The 15,926-nt window shown below is 40.1% G+C and overlaps 1 protein-coding gene across 2 annotated transcripts; it reads right to left on the minus strand.

The window, feature by feature from the left end:
* Positions 1–186: 186 nt before the first annotated feature.
* Positions 187–14,145, minus strand: appbp2 (amyloid beta precursor protein (cytoplasmic tail) binding protein 2). Of its 2 annotated transcripts, XM_083886791.1 has the most exons (14): positions 13,775–14,145; positions 11,305–11,393; positions 10,594–10,745; positions 9,819–9,942; positions 8,890–9,058; positions 8,673–8,762; positions 8,454–8,521; positions 8,268–8,373; positions 7,968–8,092; positions 7,470–7,555; positions 5,413–5,603; positions 4,790–4,955; positions 4,639–4,691; positions 3,660–3,863 (listed from the first exon to the last, which is right to left on the minus strand). In XM_083886791.1, exons 1-14 carry the CDS (start codon positions 13,910–13,912, stop codon positions 3,786–3,788), a joined length of 1,635 nt encoding a protein of 544 aa, XP_083742917.1. In that variant the 5' UTR covers positions 13,913–14,145; the 3' UTR covers positions 3,660–3,785. The 2 variants fall into 2 exon arrangements, with proteins under 2 accessions (XP_083742916.1, XP_083742917.1); XM_083886790.1 differs by lacking the exon at positions 4,639–4,691 and having other exon boundaries at positions 187–3,863.
* Between the last annotated feature and the right edge of the window lie 1,781 nt (positions 14,146–15,926).

Here is a 15,926-nt window from a genome sequence, read left to right on the forward strand (position 1 = left end):
CAGCTAACAGTGAAGCAGTAACAAGACAACAGTGAAACATTCCCTCATCACATTTGGTGTCGCTCGTCTCATCCGAACTCTTAAAAAGAAAAAAAAGAGATTGCAGCTTCAGTGAGCGCTTGTCCGTCTTCCTCAGCGAGGCCCCGCCCTCTGACCGTCCTCCCCCTCTTCACCATTTCACTCCCTTTCAGATACCAGACATGTCCAGAACTTACAGTACGTCTCCTACATACCATCAGTCAGCTGTGTTCTCAGGGTCATTATTAAAAATCAAAGATGCCCTAAAACATTCCAACAGTGCTTAAAACATATTTCTGCTCTATCATTTACATGGACTTATCTTTTATTTCCCCTGTTGCCTGATCAGAAAACAGGACATCTTAACAAGAAAATAAGTATGGGGGGGAAATGCTTCATGTCAAAATGGGTGGGAACAGAGACTAAAGACAAAGACTCTTGGCAGATGGGTTGAAAACATCGCTATTAGACCAGGATGCAATGTAACATTTTTAGAACCTTTATGTGAGAGCAGTCAGTGAAGCAGGTGATGAGGCAGATGGAATGAACAGAGAATAGATTACATAATATGAATTACAAGACTGAAAGATTGTGATAAGTCTAGCTCGACACTCATCTGCAAATCTTATCATCTCTCTTCTCCTTCACTGAGTGGGAGGCTGTGTGTGTGTTGAAGCCAAAGCACCACAAGTAGAGCTGAGTGTCCTTTTAAGACTAAGGCTGGATCTCCTCAGCTGGACCCACTAACTCACTATGTCGGAGGGGGGGGTGGGGGGGCGTCCAACAGCAATGAAGCAACATCCACGCAAAGCTTCATGTCTTCTTTCATGATTTTAAAAAAGAAAATAGAAAAAAAAACAGTGGGGTATTTTACTGAAGGCATCACATTGTAGGTTATGTTGCACACATTAATGCCTGAAGTTTTTTTTCTTTCAAATGGCTCCGATAACACATTTTCCACCAGGGAGCAAAATGTCCTCTGCTGTTTCTTCACACATTGCCGTCTCAACTTCTGCATTTTACTCACATCTTGATCATATTCAACCATGAGGCACATAGTTTTGGTTTCTGCCAGTGAGTGAACTGAAGGCAACTCCTTTTTTAATTTTTTTAAATAAACTACTTATTCAGTTCAACTGGAACTTGTAATGGAAAATCATAACTATCTGCATGCCCAGCCTCTGGGCCAAGACCTGAGAGGTTAACTACACTCAGTTAATTTTATATCATATTACCAATCAGCTAGGTCGTGTTCATCAGTGTTAGTTTGTTGCTTTCTGTTTTGTAGGATGACAACCTTGTGGACGAGTGGGACATGGACCAGGGTAGAAGCCATTGGATTTTGGTCTAAATTTAGCATTGAGACAATGTGTCCTGATTATTGACTATTTTAGATACATTGGAAAATGGAGGAAATGTCAGCAGAGAAGTGCCCAAGATACATGTGAGCTCAGTTAGGCAGAGTTTACACAGTTGTTCTTAATCACAGAGAGGTTTTTTTAGTCTATTGTAAGCACATATCTCGCTTCAAAGTAAAGAAACCAATCGGATCCTTAACATTTGGTTAATACCAGAGTTGCAATTATTGAATCAATCACCAATAATGTTTGATAAATCAATGAATGTATGTATTTTCACAAAATATTTTTTTTGTTTGTTTCTTTACTCCTCTATAGCAGCGAAGGAACAAAATCATTGAGAAAATAATCAACATATTTATCAATAATGATACGGTTTGCTGTTTATGTTAAAAGAATGACTGAGCCGATATAACACCGACATAACTCATAATTAACTGGTATGAATCAGAGCACTTCAATTACTGAGGCTAAGAGAGACACAGGATCAAGTTTTTGACGTCCTGTCACTGGCTCTTTGCTTGTTTTCCCTCTTGGTCCGTTGTGAGTGAAAGGCAACACCACTGCAAGCAAAGACTGTCGAGCTCGTATATGAAACAGCAGATGAGATTTTGTTCAGGAATATTTTGACTGAGCTTTCGCAATAATGGGATATAGCTGACCAAACAAAGTGGAGATAAAAAGCCACATGCACAGTCATATACACAGACGGGTTTGTGCATCTGTTCTTGCCACTGCTTTGATGGCCGAAACAAAGCATTATCCTTAACTTTAACCATAATCATTTATTGTCTAACCCTATAACCCCATAATCTTTACCAGTTCCCCAGAAATGAGGGTCTGCCTCACAGGTTTTGGTCTCCATGAGGACTGCTGGTCCTCACAAGGTCATTGTTTATGCCAGAAAAGGTCCTTAAGAGGCAACAGACACATGTATCCACACACACACGCATAAATTTACAATATTGGTCCCCATTGTAGTGCCCTTAAGGGTCTACATTTATTTAGCACTTCAAAGTATGGGTCCATCTATAGACAGATAAGTGCAAGCTGGTGTAAGGCTGGTAGTCATCAGTGGAGCACTTGGGCAACCAGAGATCAATCTGTACTTACACAAATACACACACACACAGGAGGCCACACCATCAGTTTAACAGATAACAGGAGGCTTCTAAGACTGTGCATGTAGCTTTCCCCCCCTTCTCACTCCCTTTCATGTCCCTTGTATATAGTAAAGGTGTCTTGTTGTTCAGCTCACTTCATAGGCAAAGCATAAATAACGGGCTACGCAAACATACACTTCTGCATATAAGTTATTGGCATTTTAATGATGCTATGTCACTAAGCGGGGACAAAAGAAACCTGAAAACAAGATTAAATAAACTGAAAACAAACATGTCAAGGCTGTTTTTGTGTGTAACAACAAACCCACTGATTCAACACATTCCACTATTTAATTTCTCTTCAACAAATGGCTCCAAACACGGCGTCTTCTTCGGGTCCACTTACATTTCATCGCACAGAAAATGACCGCTGAGATTTAAGTGTACAATCTGCATTTTACTGTACAGGTGTCAAAGATATTTGACAACTTTCATCTATGATCCACTGAGTGATGCTGCTAATGGACGTGGCGTTCCTGATGCTCTGTCACTTGCATGCTCCCGGAGAACATGTTTTGGATCAGCGATGAGTCTCATGGCATTCAGATCGACACTGGCTCAACTACAAAAGCAAAAAATGTCCTCGGGTTCCAAACTGAAAAGAAAAAGGTGAGCGAGACACAAGCAGGGGAGAGGAGAGGTCATTTGTCTTCCTTACAGGATGTTTGAGGTCTTTCCTTTTGTTTTTTTGTTTTCATCCCTCCTCCTCCTCCTCCTCTTCAGTCATGAGTCTCTTTCTCTTTGAGAAATGCAGAGATCTGCTCTGTGGGGTGAAGCTGCATCTCAGTGGCTTGTGTGGGTGTCAATGAGGTTTGATAATGTGTGTTTTCGACTTTAATATTCCATGACTACATGTGTTTGTGTGTACGTTGAGTTCATGCTGGCAGGTGGAGTCAACCTACACAAGCCAACTCACCTGCCAGTGATGCTTGAAATGACTTGTGTGTTACTAATTAATTGTGTGCAACTGAAGCATCACATTTGGGTTTATACTGTGCCCTCACCAGGCCAAACCCCACGTGTCTTTTTTTTTCTCCTCTTCCTCTCATCCCACATAAAAATCAGCCGAGACAGGGGCGAGTGGGGCCCAAGCTCTGAGCCAATAAGAAAGCTTGCACCACCTCCTGGGTCTGCTGTGGCGTGGTGTTGACGTCCTCCAAGGCATCTGCCACAGCAAACTGACGGTCCCTCAGTCGATTCCAGTTGGACAGCACGTTGTGGTATTCAAACACCTTCTCATAATTTCCTACTGAGTTGTAGAGTTTGATGAGGCCTCTGTAGTCGTACTCCAGCCCGCTGTAACCCTCTCCAAACAGCTTCTTTCCTGTGAAAGGTAGAGATACAGAATAATTTAATTGCACAGCTAATTAGGCTGTCTAACTTAAGATCTTTAAAAAAAAAAACTTGAACAAGCATGAATTACAAAGTCAGCTAAGAGGCCTAATTAACTAACTAGAAGAGACCCAAGGCCAGCAGTGCCTTGGGTCTCTCCTGCATGTTGAGCAAAGAGCACTGCAAACAGCTCTATGATGAAGCAATAAAGCAAAACACTGTGTATTAGTAAGTGTATTAAAATGTTTGGAATTTAAAGCAGGCTGCCACAGTTTATTTAATTAATGGGAAAAACTGTCTGTTATACAACTCTCATGTTAGGAAAATGGATGTGAAAATGGATTTTAACATGTGATCTATGACCTAATCCAAATGTGTGCCAAATGTGTGCCAAATTTCAAAGGATTATCTCACAGTATTTTAATAATGCATTAACAAGGCAAACGACCACATTCTGATTGAATCCAAGTAAATGTTTGTGCCAAATTTAAAATAAGGCATAGAGAAGACCCGGGTTCCTGGGTTCAAGCCCCGTTTGGAACAACTTCGGAACAAGGGCCTTTCTGCAAGGAGTTTGCATGTTCTCCCCGTGCGTGCGTGGGTTTCCTCCGGGTTCTCCGGCTTCCTCCCACAGTCCAAAAACATGCGATATGGGGATTAGGTGAATTGGTCACTCTAAATTGACCGTAGGTGTGAGTGTGTGAGTGATTGGTTGTTTGTCTCTATATGAAGCCCTGTGATGGACTGGCGAACTGTCCAGGGTGTACCCCGCCTATCGCCCAATGTCTGCTGAGATAGGCACAGCACCCCCCGTGACCCTCTGGTGGAGGACAAAGCGGTATATAATGGATGGATGGATGGATAAAGAATAAGTTTCATTATTCCAAACAGTCCAAACAACAATAAAGTGTGACTGACCGATAGCGATGGACCGCAGGTAAAGTCTCTCGGCATCTTCATATTGGTTCATGTCGTAGTTGTAGAGGGAGGCCAGGTGACCTACAGACAGAGCCACCTCGTAATCCTCATGGCCCAGGAGCTGCTCCTTGATCTGGATGGCTTTGATATGCATCTCCTCTGCTTCCTGCATAAATGTTAACATACAGAAAACAACCAATGGAAAATATTGATACAAAGCAGTTAATGGATATACTAAAAGATCTCTTCCACATTTACGCGCCACTTCATAATTCAAAATATATGTTACTTTCAGTCATGAACACACACACACACACACACACACACACACACACACACACACACACACACACACACACACACACACACACACACACACACACACACACACACACACACACACACACACACACACACACACACACACACACACACACACACACACACACACACACACACACACACACACACACACACACACACACACACACACACACACACACACACACACACACACACACACACACACACACACACACACACACACACACACACACACACACACACACACACACACACACACACACACACACACACACACACACACACACACACACACACACCTTAAACTTCCTCATAGATTGGTAGAGTCGTCCTAAATTGCCATAGTGTTTGGCTGTCTGGACGTTAAACTCTCCGAAAGCCTTCTTGGCCAGTTGAAGAGAGGAGAGGTGCAGATCATGAGCCTCCTGCAAGAGGCGCTCTTCTGTCTCTTTGTTGTGGCAGTCGATGGCGATTTCTTCTAGAATCAGGGCTGGCAGAAACAAAGGAATGGCAGGTGTGTATTACATTAGACAAGGCTGCTTGCTTTGACTTATCTGTGGATTTTTTCTTAATTAATCAAGTACTTGTTTTGTCCAGAAAAATTTAAAAAAGGTTGATCATTGTGTTTCAAACCTGCAAATTATGATATCTCAAATGTCTTGTTTTGTCTTGTAATTTGTAAGTTGTAATTCTTAAAAAAACACCAATCAATCAACTATCAAAATAGTTGACAATTAGTGTGAGTGTTTGTGTAATTCAGGATCTGCGACACGTACATCCGCCCTACACTGCCTTTTGACAACTCCTGCAAGTTTAATTTCGGTCATTAGTGTCTGTCTGGGGGCAAACGCCTAATTCCAGGTGCCAAGCTTAAGGGGAAGAGGGTGATGAGATCCTTCTGCATCACTCTTTCAGCTTCCCTGGCTTCGTTTTTTATTTTAAATAATTAAATAATCCTCCAACATTACTCCACTACTCTCTTTTCTTAACCAACCAACGACTCTCCCCCTCACTTTTCAGGTCTGGTGTTGGGTCTGCTGGTGGGTTTGCTGGCCTTGTCATATCCTTCTGCTCTTCCTAGTCTAAATTGGTCTGTGTACTATATAATAAAAAATCATATCACCATAACAACAAGCAGACTGTCAATATAGATACAACATTTTTATTGTCACAAAATAACAGGATTGGGAATACAGGGTTGCTTTGTGTAAATGTTGATGGCCTACCTCCTGAATGAATTAAATTGACCTATAAAAAAAAAAGCCATCGCTTCCAAATGTCTCCACCTCCTCTTCATTCTGCCTGGCCACTCCTCACATCACCCTGCCCTTCTTTTCTTTCTCACATATGTGTCCCTGAGGTTTCTTCATAACTTCTTCACATCCTCGACTACAAAGAACAATTATGCAAGATCATTGCACACTTCTGATTATACACAAGCTTAATAACATTATGTTCATACTATCCCCTTCACGTCATCCTTGCAGTCATTATAGTTTGTTTTTTTAATTTAAATATGGGGTTTTGGGAAACAAACAAAAATTGTACGACATCAACATCACTCGTTCTGATTGGTTAGCTGTGAATCTACCACGATTCGAAAAAAATAATAGTCACAATTTCGCACAGTTACATTACGCAGCCGTTGTGAATGCTGGGGATATGTGGCAAATATTTATCACAAATTCTGTTTGCAAAAGCCTTTCTAATGTAACTTTCAAATATAAAGAAATGCCAAACAAGTTCACGCGATGCTGATAAGGTCCATCGCCTCCACACAACTCTCACTGCACCGCACACAGAAAGTAACTTGTTTCAACGTCAAGACAGATGGAGACAATAACAACGCTGTGAAGCGTAATATGTTTCAGTTTTTAAATACATCACTTCACTGCTATGTTCATGCCTGGTGTCCTCACTACTCTGCATTTTTTAAGCCTTATAGATTTTTAGGAACTAAATTGGTCCTGGTTTGGGTGAGGAAAGTAGATTTACTGCCCAGCGTTGTATGTCCCCACTGGCAAACGGTCTTAAGTTACACACTGTTCTTCCTCACACATAAGGCCATGTTGACCTGAAAGGAATTTAATATTCAAAAGGCCAAAAACATGATGTGATGCCACTGTGACTTTGACCTTTGATCACCAAGGCCAGGCCTAGTCCAGGTGAAAATGTATAACAAATGTGAAATTCATTCATAAGAATGGGACTGGTGTATAATGTAGTGTGTTCAAATGGACAGACGGACAATCCAAAACATACACGACAGTGTGAGGCTAACAAAAGTGGTGTGGCCATAGTGGCTGTCGATACTTCCCATCATTGCAGCCCTGCATCTTAAAGAAACAAGTCTTACCTTTGACTCTTTTCGAGGAGGCCAGCAGAAGATGGTCCTCAGGCAGAATGTGAGTGATGATGTCTATGGCACGTTCTGCATGAAATCTGAGAGACAAACAAAGCAGCTGAAACAAACATGGCAGATGAATTGAAAACTGCCTTCTTTATCATCAGGAAGAAAAGCTTCCAAGGCAGTCCAACACTTTTCAAGCGTGAACGTTCCTAAAGTGAATCATGGTTTCAATGGTCAGAGCATTACCTTATCTGAATAAGTACACAGAAATCCAATGTAAGCACCACAGAGTTACACAACTGTTAAATCCATGTCAGTGTCTAAAATGATTGGTGCTTTAAAAATATCACATGGCACAGACCCAAAGCATGCAGCCACATGACATTAACACTGGAGCAGCGAGTAACAGAACAGATCATCACAGTGTGAGTCATCATCATATGCATCATCTACAAGAGGCTCATGTCGAAAGTAATTAGCCGACTCTGGATTCATTACACTCACAGGGCATTGTCAAATTTCCCAGAGCTGTACTGATGCACGTATGATGAGTAGGCCAGGTCTTCGTGGGCTGTGGCAACATGGATGTTCTTCCCCCCAAACACAGACTGTCGAATGTCCAGCGCCGTCTGGAATTTGTACAGAAAAAATTAATCATTGTTCCAGCAAGTCATACAGAGCAGACAGCCTCCATCCCAAAGCAGTATTTTAACATCTTGTGTATGAGACTTTTCCTCCAATCCTGCTGACTGCAGCTTTATTGACAATATTTTATAAATACATTATTTTCATGTTGTTACTTACCTGGTAAATAGCCACTGATTGACATATGTTGTCAACGTTTAATAAGTAAAATCCATAATCTAGTAGCGTGTCAGAGTACTTGGGATGCTTGTGTCCAAAATGCTCTCTGCAAAAAAACAAAAACATTCAGTATCCATGATAAGAAGAGAAAACAACAATATAGATTTACGAGACACAGCAGATTACCTTGCTAAAAACACTGCATGTTTGATCAGCTGCTCTGCTTTTCTGAATTCTCTCTTCACAACGCAGGCCTGGAGCAGAAAGACAAGGTCAAACTTCACACAGACACATCTCATTTTATTTAAATTACTGATGACAGTGTGAGCAGATGTTCTGACACAGCTTTGACTGTACAACCACCTTTAATATAAATAAAGAAATCTCCACCACTGTGAACACTACCTTGGAGGCTTGCCGAAGGACATCAACCACTACTTTGACAGGCAACCCTGGCGTTATCTCCTTCATAGCCTCTATACACCACCTGTATGCCTACGAGACAAGCAGGAGGATGTGCAGACAAAAATATGATACAGCATTGTCAATGCCATAGTGATGATAGTTGCGCTTCACTTATTTATTAAAAATACTAACATACTTCAATGGTTCAATTACATACCTCATCATAGTGGCTTTTGGCGAAGAGCAAGGCACAAAGCTCACCATATAGCGCAGCCTTATTGGCCTGGTGGCCATGTTTGGCTAGTTTGTCCATGTAAGACTGAGCAAGTTTGAAGGTCTCCTCCCCCAGATGATACTTACAGTTACCATTGCGGACATGAAGCAGCCTATTAAAACAAAACAGTGAGGCTTAGGGTCAATCTACACACTGTTTTTACTGTGCAAAGCCATAAAAGCAGAGCAAGCATCCTTCATTAAGTCACAATTTAGTGTTACATTCGCTTTCTGTCATTAACAGTCAAGGTAGCAAAAATGGTCATGGTCTAATCATGCTGTTAACACGTTTTTTGGACCAGGCCTTTTGCTTAAAAGCTTACTTTTACAAATTATTAAAGGGATAGTTTCGGGTGGGACTTATGCATGGTCAGTGTGTTGCATTCACACAATTGTGTACTATGTATTATGTACACTCTCTACCAAACAGCTGACATGAGGACAGTGAAACAGAAACATTTTAGCTACATTATAAAAGGCTGACCTAATGGCCATGGCCTCGGTAAAGCAAGGCCCTTGCCTCAATTCCAAATAAATGACAAATAAACGTACGTACTGGACCTTTAAGCTGACAGATTCTTTTTTAGTTAAGTGGCAAAAATTGTTTTTTGTTGTTGTTCTCAGTCACATCTTTCACTGAGCTCATGTCCACCCTGGCTACTTGTCAGCTTGCTTACAAAGAAAATATCCATCCTATATGTGGAAATTCCAGTATCCACAATCACACACAAACAACAACAATAAAAGTAAAAAAAAAACATAAAATAAAAATCCATCACCAAAAACTGTATAAATAAGTTAATAAAACAATTCATGTTCTATCAAAATTACAAACAACCACATTGTTAATGTCAATAGCTTAAAGTGACTGACCTAACACAACATTCCACAGCCCGGAAGCAATGGAGGACCTCACTGTGGAGCGTACACAGCTGCAGGCACGACAGAAACACTTTTTCTGCATCTCCATACCAGCCTGCATCAGACAAGAATCCACCTGCAATCAGAGAGCATCAGGTTTAATGCAACAGGTTCCAAATCACAGGGGCATCAGCATCAGCCATGGAAACTCCTCGTTCTGATCTCTATCATTCCCTCTTGTTTTGCTCTGTTCTTATGTTACAAATGTAGGGCGTGGCTCAGTAATCCAGACATCAGTACACCTGTTCAACTGCTTGGAAAAGGAGAAGAGAATGACCAGACCAGTTGGAGACCATAAAGATACAACAATAATTCATAAAACCACTTACCACAACCAAGACAAGAAGAAGACCTCAGTGGGTGTCACTCCTTACAATTTATTAGGTGTACTTATAAAGTGGATCATGGCTGTATGTACAGCATAACACCATCTATGAGGTCCTATCTTACGATTCAACCCATTTACAGTTCCATATGCAGTGATTTAAATACAGGGCATAAAGTACATTGTTTGTTCTTCTCCATAAAGCATACAGAACTATAATACATGTGGTGCTAATTTATTATTATTAATATTTACCCTTTCAATTCCAGAGGTAGCATTTGAAAATAAGTATAATCATTATTAACTTCAGCTAATCAAGATTTCCCTGCACTTATTCCCTCATCTGCCAGGAACTCAAAATGTTTGAAATTTGTGAAACCCGTCCCACCGCTAGTCATTTACCGAGCACAAAGCCGAACTGGATGGCCTTTTCTTTGACATGGGCGTCAGACTCTGCGATGTAAGAACAGCGGCGGCTGAAGGAGTTTGCCAGAACTGAGGCAACTTTCACACCATGGTCCATCAAGGCCTGGAAACAGTGGTGGAGGAGGTGCCTGCAGGGAGGGGGACAATGAAAGAGACCACGTCAGGTTTTTTTGTTTTCATTTTTTTTAATATAAGTTAACTTAAAGTCCATATTCACCATGTTATGATGGCAACTAGCAGTGGGAATCAATTAAATATGTATCTAATTAATTAATCATATTTTAATTGCGTGTCAATATTTGGCACTAGAAGCTAAAATTTTAAATTCTTACATATTTTGGTCGATGACTGAATAAATGAAAAGACATACACACATGTCTGACAACAAAATCACACCATGAAAAAGGATTAACACAACTAAAATAATTATTTATGTATTACATTTTTTTAATTGTGAAGAACACACAACAACTTGCAGGTGTTTAAAATTGTGATTTCATTTGAAATCATCCATCTATATCGACTATGTGATTCAGTTTTCACTACATGTAGCATTAACATACTTTAACCTTATATAAATGAAAGTCCTAAGTTAAAACATCTGGGGAACACAGTCACCAAGACCATGTTACAGGATTGTTGGGTCATTGTGAAAGGTGTAAGGTTTTGAGGTATAATGTGTTTTACCGTTTGTCTGAGGCCCTCAGCACTTTAGCAAACACCTCCAGCTCACAGAACTCCCCTCCGAGCTGGCAGAGCCGGCCCTGCTGGTAAAGCTACAAGACACACAAAGATTAAAGAAAAAAATAGCATCACTCTTAACAATATTAAAAAACATGTAAACTCGTCCAGCAGTGGCACAACCACACAGTGTGTTGACAGAATGTGTTTTAGGTGATACTTTTGTCTACCATTCAGGATTTTAAACAAAATAAAGTGCTGATGTCTATCCGGTCATCAAAAAGCATTGAGTGGGACATTGTTACATTCAATGGCTCTCTATAGTGGGGTCCAGAGACAATACCAGCCACGGCTGTGGCACTTGACTGCAGTTATTGGATCATATCTCTCTTATGCTACATCCACACTGCTATGTTTTCATTCTGCTTCACTTACACCTACCGTCCACACTACCTATTGTGTTTTTGGGCATCTAAAACAGATGTTTGAAGAACTCTGTTGACTCCATTCTTATCTTAATATCTGCTGCTTCATAGTCTCGATGGGAGTCCCAAGTTGGAAACTATGACATGGCAGCCATGGCAAATGAGGCTTTTCATTCCTCATTTGCTTTAAATAGAACCCATCAGGAAAAGATTAGGGCTAAAATGATCAATCAATCAATCACTAAATTAATCAGTTTGAGTCATTACAATTAAATCAAATGATCTTGTTTTTGCAACTTCTTGAATGTAAATATTTTCTAGTATTCCCGTGCCATATAATACAGAACTCGGACAAAAGATGACAACTGATGATATGTCAACTAGAAATTTGAAAAACATTTAACAACATTTTACTTTTTTATTTTATTTTATTATATTTTTAATTTTATGGATTAAATATCAAATTGGGAAAAAATATAATCAACATCAATCAAACATAAATGGATTATGAAAATAGATACAGCCTTAGTTGCTACTCTATAATCAGCTGTGAATGAAAAGTGCAGTTAAAACTTTCAGTTTAATTTCATCAATTGGCTCACGTCAGAAATCCTTGCTCTTTGTTTTCACTAGGGTTATTCGTTCCATGATATTACTTTCTGAAACTAAGTAAACAATGGTCAAAAAGAAAATCTGCTTCCTGTTCTCATCTCCGCGTGCAGGCAGTGTACGTGAATGTCATGTACAATGTTTTCAGTTATGGTAATATTTGAGTTATGTCTGTCATAGAGCTTAAATTCCCTGGTAATTATCATTAAAATAAATAAATAAATAAATAATACGGCTGCTTGCTGCCTTAATGTCAGAGTGGTCCGAGAGTCGATAAGACGCGTTCTTTACTCCAAGCCACAGATGGCAAGCTGACAAGTGACACATTGTTATGTTGTTTGTGGAAGGTTAAAGTTCCAAATTACTTTGGGGCATAAAGCCTAAAACTCAAGTAACCCTGACTCACAAGCAGTTGATTTATCAGACAGAACAGTGGCCTGATGCCAGTCAGGGTCAAAGACAAGAGCAGACAATTGCTAAAGTGACAATTCTAATAAAAGCCTGGGGATGATTTACTATGACATCTGTGAGCTTGTGTGTGTGAGGACAAGTGCAGCAATTCAGTGTGATAACTTTATGTACACGTCCCACCTTAATGAGTATGACAAAACAAAAATAATACAGTCAAGACAACAACTCATCCAGAATAACCTGTGTAAAGCCCTGTTCTTATTTGCCTCATCTCCCCTGGCTGTAAACCACAAGCAAACACTGATCTCCAGGGACATAGTAAGAGTAGGAGTGTAAAAACCCTTAAGGAATAAAAAGAGGCGATACAAGGGCCTGAAAAGGAAGAAAACAAAAATGGATGTGACCAAAACTGTTGAAAATTTGGATTAAACCCATTTTATCTAAAATCCCATTAAAGATGCCATTGACAGTTACATTTTAATGGTAAAATTATAGGAATATGATGTTGTCTATTTACTATATTAACAATTTTAACCAGAAACTGTGGTTACGATTTTTGTCCCATATGTGCTCATCACCTTTTGCACTCTGTTCAAAATTCGTATGTCATTGTAAGCTGCAAAAATGAATAAACGAGTGCTAAAATAAGGCAAGACATTTTGAAACAGAACGTTTGCCCTACTCGAAATGAAAGTGGGTCAAACAATGACCCGACGGAGACAGTTTACATGTCACAACGATTCATTTAGTCTCTGATGTAATTAGCTCCAGGGTCAGTAGTGTCGATTGTGGCTTTTTCTTCCACAAACATGTATGGCAAAGAACAGCATGACAGCTGTTATGACTAACAGAAAATGTAAGTAGGGTAATCTAACGGTTAACGTTGTTTAGCTACAGAGAAATAAACGTGTTTTTTCATCTACAAGAGCTGAGGTAGCATTATCTATACTGAGCTAACAGTTAGCAGCTGATTATCTACTCGTCGGGTGGCTTTAAGATAAACACGGAGGCTGTAGGCCAACAGCTCTTACCTTGTAGTAAACATCGAACTGTATATTTTCCGGGAGCGAACGAATGTCCCTCCTAGATCGGCTGTAGTTGTCCACCACAGCCGAGATAGCCGTGTTGTACAGTGTTTCTGGGATCCATTCGAGCTCCACAGCAGCCATGTTGTTTTCCCTCTCCAAAAAAACCCCAGCAGCAGCAGCTACAGCCCTCCCCAACTCCGCTACATTAGCTACCTCACTACGACTGAAGCGCCTCTTCCTCCGTGAGTCCTCATACAACTTTCAGTTTGAAGCAACAATTACACACATGTTCACACTGTAGCCAGGTCTCTCATACACTGCTTCGCCGATGTTTAATTTCCATCTTTGACAAGCCTACAGCTACACAGTGCCCCCGTCCCGACCATGGTCCCGACGCACAACCCACGGGCGCTGACGCAGTGACGTCATTGTGCAGTCGAAGCAAAATAAAAGTTGTTTTTTTGTACGCTTTATTTTGGATAAGTAATGATAACCTCGTCACAACTGAAATAAATGTGATTTTACCAAGTGTCACAGACGACAGGTGTGATTAAAATACTATACAGTAGCTCATGCAAATCATAGGCTACTATTACTTAGCCCATTAAGCTAATTGGCCTAGTTTAACCTCAAACAGAACATATAGAGAGACAGAAGCCATTTGGACAAGAATTAGAATTAGAACACATCAAAAACAGTTTGGTAACGTTATTTCAGTCAATTATTTATCTGCTTTAATAATATCAATTGGTATTATCTGTGGAATGAGTAACACATAAAAATGTGTGGTGTGGGTACCGGCAAAAAAATTGCCAAAACACCCTGCAATATTCTGCTGTTGGTATTCACTCTTGTTTTGACTTGCTTGGCGGATTAAATGATTGCACTATCCCTCTGTTATAAGGAAAAAGGTACACATGTTTATACTTTATTCATTTTATACTGTCAGGGACCTCAATAGCATGCACAGCTAGCTTGGCACTTCCAACCTGGTCACATTTATGGATCTTCCACACTACTGAGGTCCTTCACAGTGTAAAAATCAACCAAGCTACTCAAAATAAGAATGAATACCAACAGGAGAATATTGCAGGGGATTTTGGCACATAGCTGTGTTTCTAATTCCACAGAAGCAGAATCCTTAAAAGTTCAACCTCACTGTAAAGGTGATTAAGGGCTTTACAACAACATATAATACAATACCAATTGGTATTTTTTGCCTGGCACATTAATGTGATTAGTGACACCTGTCATTTATAAAATATGGGCCATGAATATGATTCAACAGCTTGCAGTAAAATAAATAATGAAATAACATTTTTATAAAGTAAAGTAATATAAGACAAACAACACAAAACAAGTCACTTTAAAAACAAAACAATGGCATATGTGTGATATGTACTGTTGCTCATTGAATCAAATGATCAAGATAGAAGAATTGTTACACCCTTACCTGCTAGCTGAACTTACTTAGCCACCACCACCCATGGATGAGTAAGAAATACATCTCTTTTCTTTATGAATGGTAAAATACATAGACTACTCAGGAAGATGTTCTGCATTTTATTGTTAGTGGAGTAATGAAATGCTACAATAACAAGGTTGCAAAACATAAGGGCAAAATGTCTTCCACAGTTTCAGTGAATTTTCTCCAGGTCTAGTAACATTCGTTGAAGCCTGGTTTGGGAAATCCACATTTGCTGAGACTTGTATACAATGAAAGCTGTGTGACTACATTTCAGCTGATGCTGACTTATTTTCAGAAGCAGACCTCTCGCTGGTCTCTGGTACAGTATGTCATTCAGACTGGATGTGTTCACACTATTAACTCCACAGGCTTCCAGGCTTCAACTCACATGGGGACTTCATGTCTGTCCTGTCCTGTGATTGGCATTGTGATGAAAGTGCATAATTCCAGTGGGAGAAGCAAAGCATTGGCCACTCTGTAGAGTGGATCAAAGAACCCAGCAATACAATGTTGAGACATGATCAGCAACATCTGGTGACAGCCAGCATAGTCCTGCCTCTATTCTGAGAAATACACAGTACCTGTCTTTAAAAGTCCAGTGTGCAGGATTTATCTATCATGTATTATCTATGATGGAGTATTAGGGCCACATTGGGGGGGACGTAGATTTCAAGAATAAAGTCTTAA

The sequence above is a fragment of the Microchirus variegatus genome, assembly GCF_963457635.1.
Source record: "Microchirus variegatus genome assembly, chromosome: 3".
Lineage (NCBI taxonomy): Eukaryota > Metazoa > Chordata > Actinopteri > Pleuronectiformes > Soleidae > Microchirus > Microchirus variegatus.

Excerpts from the sequence above, each read along its gene's own strand:
- appbp2 (XM_083886790.1), bottom strand. The coding sequence starts at position 13,912 with ATGGCTGCTGTGGAGCTCGAATGGATCCCAGAAACACTGTACAACACG. Across the intron at positions 9,943-10,593 it reads CCAGTTCGGCTTTGTGCTCG|GTGGATTCTTGTCTGATGCA; the intron begins GTAAATGACTAG and ends CTCTGATTGCAG. Across the intron at positions 7,556-7,967 it reads GGGAAATTTGACAATGCCCT|ATTTCATGCAGAACGTGCCA; the intron begins GTGAGTGTAATG and ends TTTGTCTCTCAG.